Source organism: Glandiceps talaboti, chromosome 22 (genome assembly GCF_964340395.1).
Source record: "Glandiceps talaboti chromosome 22, keGlaTala1.1, whole genome shotgun sequence".
NCBI classification, from domain to species: domain Eukaryota; kingdom Metazoa; phylum Hemichordata; class Enteropneusta; family Spengelidae; genus Glandiceps; species Glandiceps talaboti.
Genome location: NC_135570.1, coordinates 12904622 through 12921715, shown reverse-complemented (window position 1 = coordinate 12921715; position 17094 = coordinate 12904622). Strand labels below are relative to the sequence as shown.

The following is a 17094-nucleotide window of genomic DNA, read 5'->3' as shown; positions in this document are numbered from 1 at the left end:
AAAAGGAAGGTATGTTATACACAATTAGTTTAATTCTGGGTTGGTTTACAACACTAAGTTTTATCAATTAACAGGGTTTATTATGAAAATATACTGGATATAAACATTATCAAGTCGTCACTGTTGGGTAATATTTAGGATGGCTGTGAAAGTATGGCACATACATTCTTGTTAAAAATCTACGCTAACAGCATATAAACCTTTTAAAAATGTGTTCTAAATACAAGATTAGGAGCACTACAGTATGATTCTAATTATTAATTCTTAGCTACACACTTGATCTCACGAGCTATAATCAATAAATGAAGAGTAATGCATGGTTAAAGAGGTTATTTGGTTCTGTACATGGGTGTGATGACAGCATGATCACTGCATGTTCACAACATGCCGGCACATGTACATAGGCATGATCACAACATGCTGGCACATGCCAGACAACTTGACTCTCTTCAGAGTACTGATTTACCTTAATCTGCCTCTCTAACTTCTCACAAACCTCACAAGTGATGAAAGGAGAGTGCTGTGAAGCCTGTAATTGTAAGTACCTTAGATATGTTTTACAAGTAGTGCACAAGATGGGAGATGATTTTGTAAAGATGACGAATTTGGTAATTTATTGACACTAAAGTCAATATCATGCGAGTAAATTGCTATAGAGAAATTTCTGGTAGCATGCACTGAAGATGATGTATCTTTTGTTGTTGTAGCATACAAATGAAATATCAGCGAAACATTACAAAATGAATTTCATGCAAAGAGGATTACAAAGGTTGTACCTTCATATGAGCTCGAGAAACATGGGGACTCCCATGGTCATGTACTGGACAACACACCTGTAAAGATTTCCATGTATATTTACAAGAGATAAAAGATGTTTTGTACACATAAAAACAAAAAATATCATGCATTAGAGAAGTATAGCGTGTAGCATAGATGTGCATATAGAAGATCCTTTTGTGCTCTGTGAGATATTTTCTTTTGTCAATCTACTTTTAAAAAACATCTCAAACTAAAACCTTACTTCTTCTACAGTCGTTATTTCACTTAAATGGAACTTCATAGGTTACTTGCTATTGAAATATCAATGTATTCCTTTTGCAGTTTGCTTGTAATTCTGTATATCACATCTACTGATGGTCTACCTCACTAAAAATTGCACAAATGAACATGTCACGTGCTGTACATGTAACCTTGAAAACCTTAAATATTAAGAAAGAATAAGGCTGACCAGGTAAAATACTAAAACTATATCACTACAGCCATATAGTTACATTGCTCAGTATTTTGTGGTTTTGTGGCCACAAGTTATTTTCTATTGATTTGACAATTCAAGAATCTGTAACAATAATAGCCACATCAATAATAAATTGGTCCTCTGCTAGTTCTCAAAGAGTGTTGTTACATTTGTGGTGGCAGATACACTATTATAATGGAAGAATGGTCAGGTGTTTCTGATCTATGATGAAACTGAATCTGGATAAGTTTTGTAAGAGAGTTATGATCACCCTAGGTAAGTGGTTGGTCATCATAAACATCAGAAAGTGTTCCAAACACTAACCACTCTGAATCTACATATTAGCTCTACACTTATTTAGCTGAAACACTGTTTGTGCCAACATACAGCATGACATTTAATCAGTGTATACTGAGTAAAGTACATGTAATAAAGAGATTTTACACGTTGGTGCGATTAAAAGTAGTGTGGCTGTTAGTCAACATTTTTCATGACTGCAAGTTTGAAAATTTATTTCCACTAAAATCTTTATTTACTACTTTGTTAAGTGCCAAAGATGACCGAAAAGCTGAACAAACTGATAATGCTTGCCAATATACAGTTTCATATACATACACCACTTTGACTAGCTTTCCATCAGTACAAAAATACAACTGGGTTTACTTGGAAAATACACAATTTACAAGAATTCTTACAGCCCCAGTTTGTATAAAGAGTAAATTTTGGGTGTGAATAACAGTTGACTGCCATGAAATACAGCTGTTTACACACCTGAAACATGGGAAGCTAAGAGGACCTTCACATTGTACGTCGGACTAGAGTATGGTAAAGTATGTATTATCTTTAATGTAATTGCTGTTTCAACAAAGTGATGCATCTTATCCTATCTACTTTGGGTAAACCCTACATTAGGCAGCACAATATGCTATGTTCGGACACCCTTATCAGCCTTCCTCTTGCGGTAGGCTGAGGAAGGCGGAATGACACAATGTATCTAAAGCTAATGTAAGTTGTATACCAATCTAAGCTTGGAAACTGGCAAACTTCTTAGAAAACAAATCTGATATGGATCATCTGCCAAGCTATATAACTGAATCAATATCATTATAGCAAAACAGGACCATTTTTTTTGCTGTAAAAATCCTACACATGCAACAATGCAAAATGACAAGTTTCGATGTAAAATCTTTTCAAAATCTACCTCATGATGAATTGTAAGTTTTCTAATAGCAGCTTCCTTGTCCTGCAAATGAAAAAATACACATCTATTGTAAGAGTCGTTTTCCACATATATCCGATGACCATGCCAAACAAGCAACAGCTTTCTGATTACTTTAGGGAATAAGGAAGGGGCAAAAGCCATGCACCTTTTATGGAACAGTTTATTCTGGTGTTCACACATAGGTGTCATAAACTGCAAACCAGATGCACACAGATGTTGTTGCTGCTTGTATACTTTGGGCTCTTTAAATTCAACAAAATAAACCCAAAGATGCAGGACAACTGTCTAGGAAAGATGCAAAAGGATAGCAAAGACTAAATCCAACAGGTCGGCAATGCCTTTTCATTCTGGGGTAGTAGTAGCCAATCCTAAGGAGGCAAATGAATGTTGTTATTCAACACACCATCCAACATAAATACCCAAGCAATAATAACATCATTACTGTATATTATTACCTCTGTGCCAATTGGTTGTGGCACCTCCACAATCTCTAGCTGCTAGACAGAAAGAAAGATCATTAGAGTGTTGTCAAATACTGTATACGACTGCTAAATTGCTTGAGGCAGTTGAATATGTTAGTTGCAAGCTGTTCAAAGAAAAGAAAATACAAATATTTTCTTGCATGCTTTGCAACGCAAGTATGGTAGAAAATGAATTCAACAAAGGCAACTTATTAGTTATTTACATATGGTACGAAATTCCTGAAATGAAATTTAAAATGGTAAACACAATAATGCTGCAGCATCTTCCATTCATTCTGGCCATGCAATTGTTCATCTACAAGGGGGAAAAAAGCAAACCAGAATTCATTTTTTTCCACATGGCAAAGACTACTTTACCTCCTCTTCCCTCTTCTCAGCAGGCTCTGTGGCCTCCTGACTCCCTTTGAACTCCCCCTCTGTAGGCTCGAGGCCTGTATCCGTAATTTCAAACCCTTGTTGTTCATCATGATCACTTAAAATTTCCCCTTTTTTAGTTTCATCTGATTCATGATCACTATGAGACTCTTTTTCAGAATCAATGCTAATTTGTTGTGGTTCATCTACATGGCTTTCATCTTGTTCTTTCATGACTTCATCTTCAGCTGGCCTCTCATACTGCATTTCCTGTTCTAAAGTTTCTGTTATGTCTTCCTCTTCCTCACTTTCAGAGGTTCCCACCAAATCCATTACCTCTACCCCAACTTCTAAGTCTTCTGGCTTTTCAAACTCAAGTGGAGGTTCAGTAGCTCTTTCTGGTATCTTGTCATGATCTATGTCTACCAGAGGTTGTAGTTCCAACTCTTTATGAGGTATGAATTCTTCTCCTGTAGCAATTTCAACTTCAATGGGTTGGTCATCATCACTTGTTGTGTCTTTGACTATTGGTTTTTGAGCTTCTGCAGTTGTTATTTCAACCATCTGTAATTCTGGTTCAAGTTCAGATTCATCTATTTCCCTTTCTTTCTCTATGGACTCCTCAAGTTCTCTTTGAAGTGCTGAACTTGGTTCTGTGTTATCAGCATCATCAGTAGACAAATCTATTATTTGGGAACTTTCTATTACATCTGCCTCCATCTCCTCTTTGGTAGGTACTTCAGGGCTCTGTGCTTGCTCCAGATTTGTTTCTTTTTGTTCTTCACATGGCTCATCAAGTTGCAGAGTTTCACTGTCTGATTGTTGAATTTGTTCGATTTCTGAGGAGGGTTCCACCCTTTGTACTTCCTCTTGAACATCATCAGGTTCTACTGTCTCTTCACCACTTGTTTCTGTAGGCTCTTGTTCTGTCATAAGGATGTCTGAATGTTCTGGTTTAGAGATGCCTTCTTCCTCACTAATAGCTTCATGATCCAATACTTCAACTGGATCCACTGATGGTTCTTCCTCTCTACTTGGCTCATCATGAACTGTCATTTCATCAACTTGTTCTTTGTCAGTTTCTTCACTTACATGTACTTCTGTTTCTGGAGTAACATGTGCACTGACTTCTTCATCCTTGTCAATATCTTGTGTATCAGCCTCTATAACATCAATAGGTGCATCTATTTGCCCTTCCATATCGGCATCAGTTATAGGTTGATCAATGGCTTGTGCTTGGGTTTGATCTTCCTGCTCTTTCACCAAGTCTTGTGGTTCTATTTCCTGGGGTACAATGACTGATTCTTGTTCTTCTTCATCCTTCTTTTCAGAGGGAAGTTCTGTTTCAGCTTTATAAGCTTCAACTTCAGTAGATTCTTCCATGGTTAGCTGTTCTTCCTCTGATTGCTCAATGGCATGATCAGTCTCTTCTGACAGTTGTTCGGTGTCTATTTCTTCATGAGAAATTGTTTCTGACTGTGGTTGGACCTCATCTATCTCCTCTAGTGGCTTACAAACCACGTCGGTGTCATAAATTTCTATTGTTTCTAGCTGATCAGCAACCTCTTTAACTGGTTCAATGTCACCTTTTTCTAACACTTCTGACTCCTCTGAGGGTTTTGTGTCAGGTTCAACATCAATGGCTTCTGTTGCTTGTGGTTCAATATCAGTCTCTTTTTCTGTTGCTTCTACTGTTGTTTCCTCTGAAGGCCCAATAACATCTTCAGTAAGTAGTGTTTCTTGTATGTCTCGTTCTAATAGTTCAACATCAGGTTCAACAGAAGTTACTTCTTCAGTGACTTTCTCCACCTCTTCTGTCTCCTCCAAGGGTTTCATGTCTGTTTCAACGCCAATGGCTTCTGCTTGTGGTGGCTCAACATCAGCCTCTTCTGCTGTTTCCACTGATGGTTTAATGACTTCTTCAGTAGAAGCAATTTCTACAGTGTCTAATTCTTCTGAAGGTTTAACATCAGGTTCAACACGAATTACCCCATCAGTGTCCTCTTCCAATTTCTCTGCCTCTTCTGATGGTTTTATTTCTTGTTCACCATCATCCTCTGCTGTTGCATCCTTTGATGGCTCAGTAACCTCTTCAGTTGGTACATCTTCTACAATATCTTGTTGCTCTGATGGTTCAACAGGCATGATTACTTTTGTGTCCTCAGCATCCTCTCTGAGTTGTTCAACTTCAGCCTCGTCTGTTACTACCTCTACCACTGTTTCCTCTGCGGGCTCAATAGCCTCCTCAGTAAGTACAGCTTCTACAATATCTGCTGTCTCTGGTATTTTTTCATCTGAGGGCTCAATAATGTCTTCAGCAGGTATAGCTTCCACAACATCCTTTTCATCTGATGGTTCAACATCAGACTCAACATGTTTTTGGAATTCTTCTGGTTCTTCTGAGGGTTTCATATCTGCTTCAACATCAATGACTTCTATGTGTTGTGATTCAACATCAACCACTTCTGTTGCTGCTTCCCCTGATGGTTCAATAACCTCATCGGTAGCTTCTTCAATCTCGGGTTCCTCTGATTGATCAAGATCAGGTTCAACAGGACTCACTTCTTCTACTACTTCAGGCTCTGCAGGTTTTAGGTCTTGATCAATGTCAATGGCTGATTGTTCAACGTCAGTCACTTCACCTGCTGCCTCTACTGGTGTTTCATCTGAGGGCTCAATGACCTCTTCAGTAGACAAAGCCTCCGCAATATCTTGTTCTACTGATGGTTCAACATCAGGTGCAACAGGTTCAGTATCTTTAGGCACTCCTTCTGGTTCTTCAGAAGGTGCCATGTCTGGTTCACTATCAATAGCTTCTGTTTCTTGTGGTTCAACTTCAGCATCTCCTGTTGCTGAATCTACAGGTATTTCATCTGAGGGCACAGTGACATCTTCAGTTGCAACAGCTTCTACAATATCTTGTTCCTTGGATGATTCACCATCAGGTTCAACAGGTTCAATGTCTTTATCAATTTCTTCTGGTTCTTCAGAGGGCGCTCTGTCTGGATCAACATAAGTAGCTTCTGTTACTTGTGGCTGAACATCAACCTCTGCCAGCATTTCCTCTGAGGGCGCAATGACCTCTTCACCAGGCACAGCTTCTTCTTCCGTTAATGGTTCAATGTCAGGTTCAACAGGTTCAGTGTCTTTGGGCACTTCTTCTGGTTCTTCAGAAGGTGGTTCAACATCGATAGCTTCTGTTACTTGTGGTTCAACACCAGCCTCTTCTGTTGCGGCCTCTGCTGGTGTTTCCTCTGAGGGAGCAATGACCTCTCCATCAGGAACCGCTTCTACAGTATCTTGTTCCTCTGATGGTTCAACAGGTTCAGTGTCTTTGGGCACTTCTGGTTCTTCGGAGGGTGTTATGTCTGGTTCAACATCGATAGCTTCTGTTATTTGTGGTTCAACATCAGCCTCTTCTGTTGCTGCCTCTGCTGGTGTTTCCTCTGAGGGTGCAATGACCTCTTCAGCAGGCACAGTTTCTTCTTCCTTTGATGGTTCAATATCAGGTTCAACAGGTTCAGTGTCTTTGGGCACTTCTTCTGGTTCTTCAGAGGGTGTTATGGCTGGTTCAACATCGATAGCTTCTGTTATTTGTGGTTCAACATCAGCCTCTGCTGGTGTTTCCTCTAAGGGTTCAATGACCTCTTCAGCAGGCACAGTTTCTTCTTCCTTTGATGGTTCAATATCAGGTTCAACGGGTTCAGTGTCTTTGGGCACTTCTTCTGGTTCTTCAGAGGGTGTTATGTCTGGTTCAACATCGATAGCTTCTGTTATTTGTGGTTCAACATCAGCCTCTTCTGTTGCTGCCTCTGCTGGTGTTTCCTCTGAGGGTTCAATGACCTCTTCAGCAGGCACAGTTTCTTCTTCCTTTGATGGTTCAATGTCAGGTTCAACAGGTTCAGTGTCTTTGGGCACTTCTTCTGGTTCTTCAGAGGGTGTTATGTCTGGTTCAACATCGATAGCTTCTGTTATTTGTGGTTCAACATCAGCCTCTTCTGTTGCTGCCTCTGCTGGTGTTTCCTCTGAGGGTTCAATGACCTCTTCAGCAGGCACAGTTTCTTCTTCCTTTGATGGTTCAATATCAGGTTCAACGGGTTCAGTGTCTTTGGGCACATCTTCTGGTTCTTCAGAGGGTGTTATGTCTGGTTCAACATCGATAGCTTCTGTTATTTGTGGTTCAACATCAGCCTCTTCTGTTGCTGCCTCTGCTGGTGTTTCCTCTGAGGGTTCAATGACCTCTTCAGCAGGCACAGTTTCTTCTTCCTTTGATGGTTCAATATCAGGTTCAACGGGTTCAGTGTCTTTGGGCACTTCTTCTGGTTCTTCAGAGGGTGTTATGGCTGGTTCAACATCGATAGCTTCTGTTATTTGTGGTTCAACATCAGCCTCTTCTATTGCTGCCTCTGCTGGTGTTTCCTCTGAGGGTTCAATGACCTCTTCAGCAGGCACAGTTTCTTCTTCCTTTGATGGTTCAATGTCAGGTTCAACGGGTTCAGTGTCTTTGGCCACTTCTTCTGGTTCTTCGGAGGGTGTTATGGCTGGTTCAACATCGATAGCTTCTGTTATTTGTGGGTGAACATCAGCCTCTTCTGTTGCTGCCTCTGCTGGTGTTTCCTCTAAGGGTTCAATGACCTCTTCAGCAGGCACAGTTTCTTCTTCCTTTGATGGTTCAATGTCAGGTTCAACAGGTTCAGTGTCTTTGGGCACTTCTTCTGGTTCTTCAGAGGGTGTTATGTCTGGTTCAACATCAATAGCTTCTGTTATTTGTGGTTCAACATCAGCCTCTTCTTTTGCTGCCACTGTTGGTGTTTCCTCTGAGGGTTCAATGACCTCTTCAGCAGGCACAGCTTCTACAATATCTTGTTCCGATGATGGTTCAAATCCAACAGGTTCAGCATCTTTAGGCACTTCTTCTGGTTCTTCAGAAGGTGCTATGTCTGGTTTAACATTGATAGCTTCTGTTATTTGTGGTTCAACATCAGCCTCTTCTTTTGCTGCCTCTGCTGGTGTTTCCTCCGAGGGTTCAATGACCTCTTCAGCAGGCACAGTATCTTCTTCCTTTGATGTTTCAACCTCAGGTTCGATAGGTTTTGTGTCTTTGGGTACTTCTTCAGAAAGTGCTATGTCTTTTTCAACATCAATATATTCCCTTACTTCTGGTTCAACATCAGCCTCTGCTAGTATTTCCTCTGAGGGCGCAATGACCTCTTCAGCAGGTATAGATTCCAGAATATCTTCTTCCTTTGATGGTTCAACAGCTTCAGTGTCTTTGGGCACTTCTTCTAGTTCTTCAGATGGTGCCATGTCTGGTTCAACATCCATAGCTTCTGTTACTTGTGGTTCAACATCAATCTCTGTTGGTGTTTCCTCTAAGGACTCAATGACCTCTGCAGTAGGTACAGCTTCTACTATATCTTGTTCTTCCGATGGCTCAACATCAGGTTCAATGGTCTCAGTATCTTTAGGCACTTCTTCTGGTCCTTCAGAAGGTGCGATGTCTGGTTCAACATCGATAGCTTCTGTTACTTCTGGTTCAACATCAGCCTCTGCTAGTATTTCCTCTGAGGGCACAATGACCTCTTCAGCAGGTACAGATTCCAGAATACCTTCTTCCTTTGATGGTTCAACAGCTTCAGTGTCTTTGGGCACTTCTTCTGGTTCATCAGACGGTGCTATGTCTGGTTCAACATCCATAGCTTCTGCTATTTGTGGTTCACCATCAGCCTCTTCTGTTGTGGCCTCTGCTGGTGTTTCCTCTGAGCGCTGAATGACCTCTTCAGCGGGTATAACTTCTACAATATCTTGGTCCTCTGATAGTTCAACATGAGGTTCAACAGGTTCAGTGTCTTTAGGCACATCTTCTGGTTCTTCAGATGGTGTTATTTCTGGTTCAACATCGATAGCTTCTGTTATTTGTGGTTCAACACCAGCCTCTTCTATTGCTGCTTCTGCTGGCGTTTCCTCTGAGGGCTCAATGACCTCTTCAGCAGGCACAGCTTCTACAATACCCCATTCCTTTGATGGTTCAACATCAGCTTTATCAGATTCAATGTCCGTTGGTACGTCTTCTAGTTCTTCAGTGGGGGTTATTTGTGGTTCACCATCAATAGCTTCTGTTATTTGTGGTTCAACATCAGCTTCTTTCCTTGCTGTTTCTGCTGGTGTTTCCTCTGAGAACTCAATGACCTCTTCAGTCAGTACAGTTTCTATCATATCTTGTTCCACTGATGGTTCAACTATCTCAGTGTCTTTAGTCACTTTGTCTGACAGAGTTATGTCTGGTTCAACATCAATAGCTTCTGCTACTTGTGGTTGAACATCAGGCTCTTCTATGGCTGCCTCTGCTGGTGTTTCCTCTGAAGGAGCAATGACCTCTTCAGCAGGTACAGCTTCTACAATTTCTTGTTCCTCTAATGGTTCAACATCAGGTTCAACAGGTGCAGTGTCTTTAGGCACTTCTAGTTCTTTTGAGGGTGTTATGTCTGGTTCAACATCCATAGCTTCTGTTACTTGTGGTTCAAGATCAACCTCTTCTGTTGCTGCCTCTGCTGGAGTTTTCTCTAAGGGCTCCATAACCTCTTCAGATGGTACAGCTTCTACAATATCCTGTTCCCCTGGTAGTTCAATGACCGGTTCAAAAGGTTCAGTGTCTTTATCAATTTCTTCTGAGGATGTTATGTCTGGCTTAACACTGACAGCTTCTGTTACTTGTGGTTCAACATCAGCCTCTTCTGCTGCTGCATCTAATGCTGTTTCATCTGAGGGTTCAATGCCCACTTCAGTAGGTACAGCTTCTTTAATATCTTGTTTCTCTGATGGTTCAACAGGTGCAGTGTCTTTTGGCACTTCTTCTGGTTCTTCAGAGGGTGCTATGTCTGGTTCAGCATCAGTAGCTTCTGTTATGTGTGGTTCAACATCAGCCTCTTCTGTTGATACCTCTGCTGGTATTTCCTCTGCAGGTTCAATGACTTCTTCAGTAAGAACAGCTTCAACACTGTCTGGTTTTTCTGGTGGTTCAACATCAGGTTCAATGGGTGTGACTTCTTCAACCTCTTCCGGCTCCTCAGATGGTTTTAGGTCTGTTGCAACAACAACAACAGTTTCTGTTTCTGGTGGTTCAATGTCAGCCTCTGCTGGTGCTACTTGTATTACTGTTTCCTCAGAGGCCTCAATAACCTCTTCAGTACTTGCAGATTCCACAATTTCTGATTCCACTGGTGGCTCCACATCAGGTTCAATAGGAGTGACTTTGTCCTCCTCTTCAGGCCCTTCTGTCAGTGCTATGTCTGGTTCAACATCAAGCACTACTGTTACTGCCTCTACTGCTGTTTCCGCTGTGGGCTCAATCATCTCTTCAGTGTCTAGTTCTTCTGATGGTACATCAGGTTGAACAGGAGTGACTTCGGTATCTATTTCAACCCCTTCAGGCTCCTCTAATAGTTTTGTGTCTGGTTCAATAACTTCTTCAGTAGGTGCAACCTCTGCAATGTCTTTTTCCTCTGACGGCTCAATATCAAGTTCCACAGGAGTGACTTCTTCAGTTTCCTGAGGCAATTTCTCTACTTCTTGTATGAGTTTTATATCTTGTTCAACATCAGCTTCTGTTGTTACTGCTTCTACTACTTTTTCCTCAGAGGGCTCAATAGCCTCTTCAGTAGCAGCTTCTACACTGTCTAGTTTTTCTGATGGTTCAACATCAGGTTCGATAGGAATGACATCTTCAGTGTCTTTTTCCAGATCTTCTCGCTCTTCAGTAGGTGTTATGTCTGGTTCAACATCAATGGCTTCTGTTTCTTGTGGTTCATCATCAACCTTTTCCTTTGTCACTTCTGCTGGTGTTTCCTCTGAAGACTCAATAACCTCTTCAGTAGGTGCAGTTTCTGCAGTGTCCATAGGCTCAGCAGGTTCAACATCGAGTTGAACAGGAATGACATCATCAGTGTCTCTTTCCACTGCTTCAGGGTCTTCTGAGGGTTTTATGTCTAGTTCAACATCAATGGCTTCTGTATATGTTTTTACAGCTGTTTCCCCTGTGGGCTCAATAAACTCTTCAGCAGGCACAGCTTCTGCAATGTCAACTTCTTCTGATGGTTCAACAGGAGAGAATTCTTCAGTGTCCTTGATTAATTCCTCTGCCTCCTCTGTGGGTTTTATGTCTAGCTCAACATCAGTCTCTTTTGTTGCAGCTTCTACTGCTATTTCCTCTGACGGCTCAATAACCTCTTCAGTGGGTGCAGATTGTGTAGAGTCTGGCTCTTCTGATGGTTCAGCATCTGGTTCAGAAGTGACTTCTTTAGCTTCCTTTTCATATTCCTCTACCGTTTCTGTCAGTATCATATCCTGTTCAACATCGGCAGATTCTATTACTGCCTGTACTGTAGTTTCCTCTGAAGGCTCAATAACCTCTTCAGTAGGTGCAACTTCTGCAGTGTCTACTTCCTTTGATGATTGAACATCTGGTTCAACAACAATGGCTTCTATCACGGATGGCTCAACATCAGCAGAAGCCACTGCTTGTTCTTGCATTTGAGGTTCCACACACACCATTTGCTCAGGTTCGTGTCGTGTTAAGGTTAGAATTGAATGGTCAATAACTGTATGTTCTTCTTTGGTATCATGTGTCATTTCATCATGTTGCCTTGGAGCTTCACTTTCTGAAATGCTAACTTCAAGTTTATGAATCTGTACAGTAGATATCAGTGTTGGTTTTAACAGCTCTTTGTCTGCCGGTTCAGGTTGATATTCCTGTGTTTCACAAACAATTTTGGCTTCAACTGATGAATCTACCTCAACTTCAATTTTTGTTTCTAACTCCTGCTGACTATCAGCATCTGTCAAGATTGGAGTTTCAGCTGTATCTCTGCTAACTTGTTCCTGCATGTCAACTTCAGCTTCTAGTAATTGTTCGGTTGATGTAGATTCAAGAAGTGGTTCGGTCTCCTCTGAAAGCTCAAAAGGTTTCTCTTCTTTGTGTAGCTCTTCGCTTGAAGTAGTTTCACTTTGAGAAGGTTGAACTGATTCTGAATCTATTGTAATTTGATCCCCAACATCATATTCTTTATCTGACCCACTACCCACAATTTTCTCATCAAGTGCCTCCTCAGGCTCAAATTCAGATTTTTCAACCTTAGAATCATCAATTTTGTCTAAATCAACAATTGGGGGAGATTCAATAGGAGCAACAGACTCGACAGAGTACACTGCAGTGCTCTGCAACGTACTGTCTTGCTCCCTATAGATCTCCACCTATACACAGTAGGAGGAATGAACATTAGTCATACATTCATAAAACTTGAGAGTAAAGTTCCTGAAAAGGAAAACAGGCTATACTCAAAGAGAAACCAACAATGAACAAACATCACAAATTGACAACAGATAGCATGCCATTTACTAGGACTAAAGGCATACCTCTTGAGGATATTCTGCTTGTTCATCTTCCGATGTAGCAACAGGTCCAATAGCAATTTCTACCCTTTCAATTCTTTCCTATAAATCGGAATGGGTAGAAGACACTTTTGAACACAAAATAGCAAGTGCAGAATGATGTGTGGATAGAATGTTACATTTATAACAGTGCTTAATGGTATTAATGCAATCTAATAGGGAATTTGTTATCAAATTCATAATGTCAGTAAATTGATTTCCACATGGAACACAGGAATAAATGTACAGAAATGAATGATAGGTTTCCAAGTGCTCTATAATCGCAGTGACAAATATTCACTTCGGAGATGACTTTCATGTAAATTGCAAATATAAAATACTTAACTCAGTTTCCTTTCATATTTTTTCTCAATATATTCTTCATGGTGAACAATTTGTAGTATATGTTGGAAACATGATAACCACAACAACAACAACTTAAGTTTGAAAATTTTTGTGTTGGTAAGTATTAATGTTACTTTAGACTGATGGTGTGTAATGTCATTAAATCTGGGGTGATGTGTGTTCAAGTTAGTGCATACCTCAATGAAGGCCTCAGGCGTGGTAGGACTTTCTTTACTGATTGCTATCTCAACAGGAACCTGAGTATTTGAAGTTAGTGAGAAAAGTGCTCAATTTGTTAATGGAGACAAAGTTTACCTTTAACATGAAGATCATATTGTGCATCTTAAAGTTGACAAATGTGTAATAGATCACTTAAAAACTAGATAGAATGAACACTATGCAGGCAATTATCGGTGTAAGTTTATGTCAGTATTATTTATTTTGCTGGTTTATATGGTGTTACGTGGTGAACATGATACAAAATTCAGACTGTGTAAGGTTAATCTAATTCACTGTGGCAAGCATTGTGCATTTTCATAAAATACAAGACAAGTGACAACATAGGTACACAGTTTTGGTGTAAACCAAAACACTAACAAGGCATAACATACAATGTACTGAGGGATAATGACTGCAGGGATAAAAAGCATTAACTGATACATGGTCATAATGATCTTAAAATAGCATAAGACAATTTGTATATATACTGTAAACAAATGCTGAAACATAAAGCAAATGTGAAACTTAATGCATGACTTTAAGACTGTGACTAAAACACAAAGTACCTCTGCTGGTCCAAGATAGTCATCTGGCGCATGTTCAACTTCTGGTGTGACATCCTACAGATAGAATTTTAGAGAACAAACAAGGAAAATTTTCAGTTTCCCTCTCCTGTGAGGGACATGCTCAAATTGTGAAATTAGCCTAGTATAATACCAGACCATTCGTATATCAAAACATTATACAAATACAATTCAACCATGTTGAAGGTAAACTACCTGAAAAACTGTTTTAAGAATACAGTGTCAAAACAATATATATAATATTACATGCAGACAAGGAAACTGCACTTAGCGATCACAAAATATTTCACATGATGAACATATATATATTTGACATTGTTGACCCCTTGCAAACTCTTTCGCCTCCTTTTTTTTAAGGAGAGTAGTTGTTGCAAGTTTTAAAGATGAAGCAACTAATTGGTACACAATCATTGAGCTAGACATAAACAGTACTAAAAATCATCACAACAAATGCAACATGACAAATACTGATATGACTACCAGTATTTCAAACACAAAACCATGCATACAGTCAATTCATGTATACACCAAACACTAAATGGTATGGTACCTCTGATGTTAGGTCTGGTTCTCCAGGTGTTTCAAGTTCTTCATGGTATTCCTGTGTAAAATGTGTGGCGTGAAAGTGAAATGAAATGTATGTCACATCATGTATTAATTGGGTTGAAACTTTACAAAATAATATAACATTGACCATCTGCCCAATGCTGTTCAACAACAAGAGTTTAGGTGTGAAATATTTAAGAATCAATCTGGATGGGGTTAAATGCTAACCTCGTGCTATGACAAAAACCGACATGAACATTGTCTACTTTACATATTGATGTTATGTGTGCCACATGAACACCAACAAATGTGTGCATCAATAAGCACAACCACATCAAGTCAAATTCTATAAATACTACTAAAACTGTCAATAAATCACAACCTTGACTTGCATCACTTAAAAATTAACAGTATTCATCAACTAATTACTACTTTCAAGAGAACATCAATAAGATCATGCATACACAATGACAACATCAAAAACAAGGTATTTCGAAGCTACCTTATGGTATGATTCTGTTATCACTATTTCTTGTTTGACCTGAAAATAATTAAGGGGTGATAGAAAAAGAAGTATGGTTAGCACATGTTATGAGTATACTTCTGAAATATAAATTAAAAAAATTAAAAGATTATAATTAAGAAATGCCAGAATTTTAGTTTGAAGGATACAAAGTTATACCTCTCTACGTGTTTCATAGTGCTCCTCTTCAAAAGACACAATTTTTTCTTTCTCTGGTGTTTCCTATCAATATCAGAAATTATGGATTAAGTTAGAATTGAGCTGAAGATACAAAAGTTGGAGGACGAAAAGAAGAGCAAAAAAATACAGCAACAATTCAAGGAAAACATGAGGGTATTACCTCTTCCATTTTTTCCATTATGTCTTCGTCAACATCCTGAAAAATAAGAAGCAATTAAGGTTTAGAGATGCACCAAGAGGTGAGAAGAGGTACACAGAGATTTAGAGAGAAATCAGTATGTGTACATTTATCATTACCTCTTCTCCCTCTGCATCAACTATCTCCCAATCTTCATCTTCTTGTTCATCTTCATCCTGCCCGGAAGGTACGGTTGACAAAGATGTTAATATCCACACACCAATGAAAATTGCTAGTCAGACCAAAAAGGAAAAACTGAAGAAAATTAATCGATTATTACGAATAAAGGATGTTTACCTCGGGAGCTGCCATAGCACCAAGCAACTCTTCCTTGGATTCCTAGGTAAGAAAAGTCAGAAACGTTACCACTTCTATGGTTAAATTTAGAACATGAACGCAAGTTAGATGAAAAGATGAAAAGATGAAAACAGGACATCTGAGGCCGGGTATCAACTTCAACCTTCTTCATTGCATGAATTTTAATTTTCAGAAATAGGAGTTTGTAAAAAAATATCAATATTTATTGAAGAATAGTGTTATAACTCTAGCTGTCATATGCACTGTTTCCATCTTTTTTTATAATATAAAATACTAGAAATAAGGAAATCTGTATAATGTTATTTATTCGTTACCTCAGCTCCCCGAACGACTTCCCATGACTCGGTTAGTTGTCGTTCATGTTCATCAACTTCATCAAGGTCAGGTTCGGGCTCTGGTTGTTCTTCAGGTTCTGGTTCTGGTTCCTGTAACAGAATCTAACTCTAAGAATGTGTGGTGTTGTATTGTGCTGAACTAAAATTAATTATGCCATATTCCAGTTGTCAGAAAGACAAAAGATTTCATAGTTTTGCCACGAGGAGTGCTGTTCAGAAGCAGCTTTTGGACCAGAATAGTTACATGCTACATAGCCTCCTTTGCAAAAAATACACAATTTCCCAATGTTTCACATGAAAGTTGAAGGCATTCTAAATCAGTCATAAGATTCTGTTTACTTTGTTTCTGATGACTTTTATTTTAGGATATTTACAGTGGAGTTTAAAATCAGTTTGTTGACTACTTTATGTACTGTCTTTATGTACTACTGTCTTTTCAATATCGACCATGCCATCTTGTGACATGAAAATGATTGCCCTGTTGGTAACTGGAATCTGACGTATTCAAGACTTAACCCTTGGAACGCCATGTAGAGTACGGGGTGCAGTGATATTCTCCTCACAACTACAGCGTCTACATTTCCTGTATAAATACCTCCAAACTTCATATATATACTATCAATTTTTCTTTGCTTTTATACTTATGCACACATTTCTATCAAAAACTGTAGCAGGAAAATATGACAAAAGCATAAAAGATCTTGAAGGCCAAAATCCCCTCTCTGTAATGGTACAGCTCTAACACTGTAATGGCATTTTAAGGGTTAAATTTTCAAGACCAACTTTGTAAGTGGTGAAGTGTTATTGTGTACGCATGGTATCAATAAGTCACTTCACTGAACTGCAAATCCTTTTGAATTCATCCGTGTTAACAAGCAAATTCAGCAAATATTTAATTGTTGAAAGCACTTAGCAAATTAAGATCTGGTCAATAGAATGAGCGGTTCAAAAAACTGAATTTTAAATTCAGTTTGAATCCAGAGCATTATGCCCAATTTCCATCATTTTTTTTTCCATTTTTCCAATGTATATAAAATAAAACTGCAAAACTTGCTGTCAACTATTTGGGTACATGTTGATGGGAACGAACTACACTGAGACCTCATGAGAACAAACCTGTGAAAGGAAACCACCGAATTCTTTTTATC

General features: G+C 39.3%; 1 protein-coding gene across 1 annotated transcript in view; it reads right to left on the bottom strand.

Annotated features, from left to right (window-relative positions):
- The window catches only part of LOC144452060 (uncharacterized), a 152237-nt gene that overhangs the window by 20857 nt on the left and 114286 nt on the right, over nucleotides 1-17094 (bottom strand). The window contains exons 48-62 of the mRNA XM_078143071.1: nucleotides 15926-16036; nucleotides 15591-15632; nucleotides 15413-15469; nucleotides 15276-15311; nucleotides 15095-15157; nucleotides 14915-14953; nucleotides 14417-14467; nucleotides 13849-13902; nucleotides 13261-13320; nucleotides 12704-12781; nucleotides 3296-12541; nucleotides 2912-2950; nucleotides 2436-2477; nucleotides 777-833; nucleotides 467-529 (exon numbers count right to left, since the gene is read on the bottom strand). Of these exons, the coding sequence (XP_077999197.1) occupies nucleotides 467-529; nucleotides 777-833; nucleotides 2436-2477; nucleotides 2912-2950; nucleotides 3296-12541; nucleotides 12704-12781; nucleotides 13261-13320; nucleotides 13849-13902; nucleotides 14417-14467; nucleotides 14915-14953; nucleotides 15095-15157; nucleotides 15276-15311; nucleotides 15413-15469; nucleotides 15591-15632; nucleotides 15926-16036 (10038 nt within the window). The remainder of the gene's footprint in view (nucleotides 1-466; nucleotides 530-776; nucleotides 834-2435; nucleotides 2478-2911; nucleotides 2951-3295; nucleotides 12542-12703; nucleotides 12782-13260; nucleotides 13321-13848; nucleotides 13903-14416; nucleotides 14468-14914; nucleotides 14954-15094; nucleotides 15158-15275; nucleotides 15312-15412; nucleotides 15470-15590; nucleotides 15633-15925; nucleotides 16037-17094) is intronic.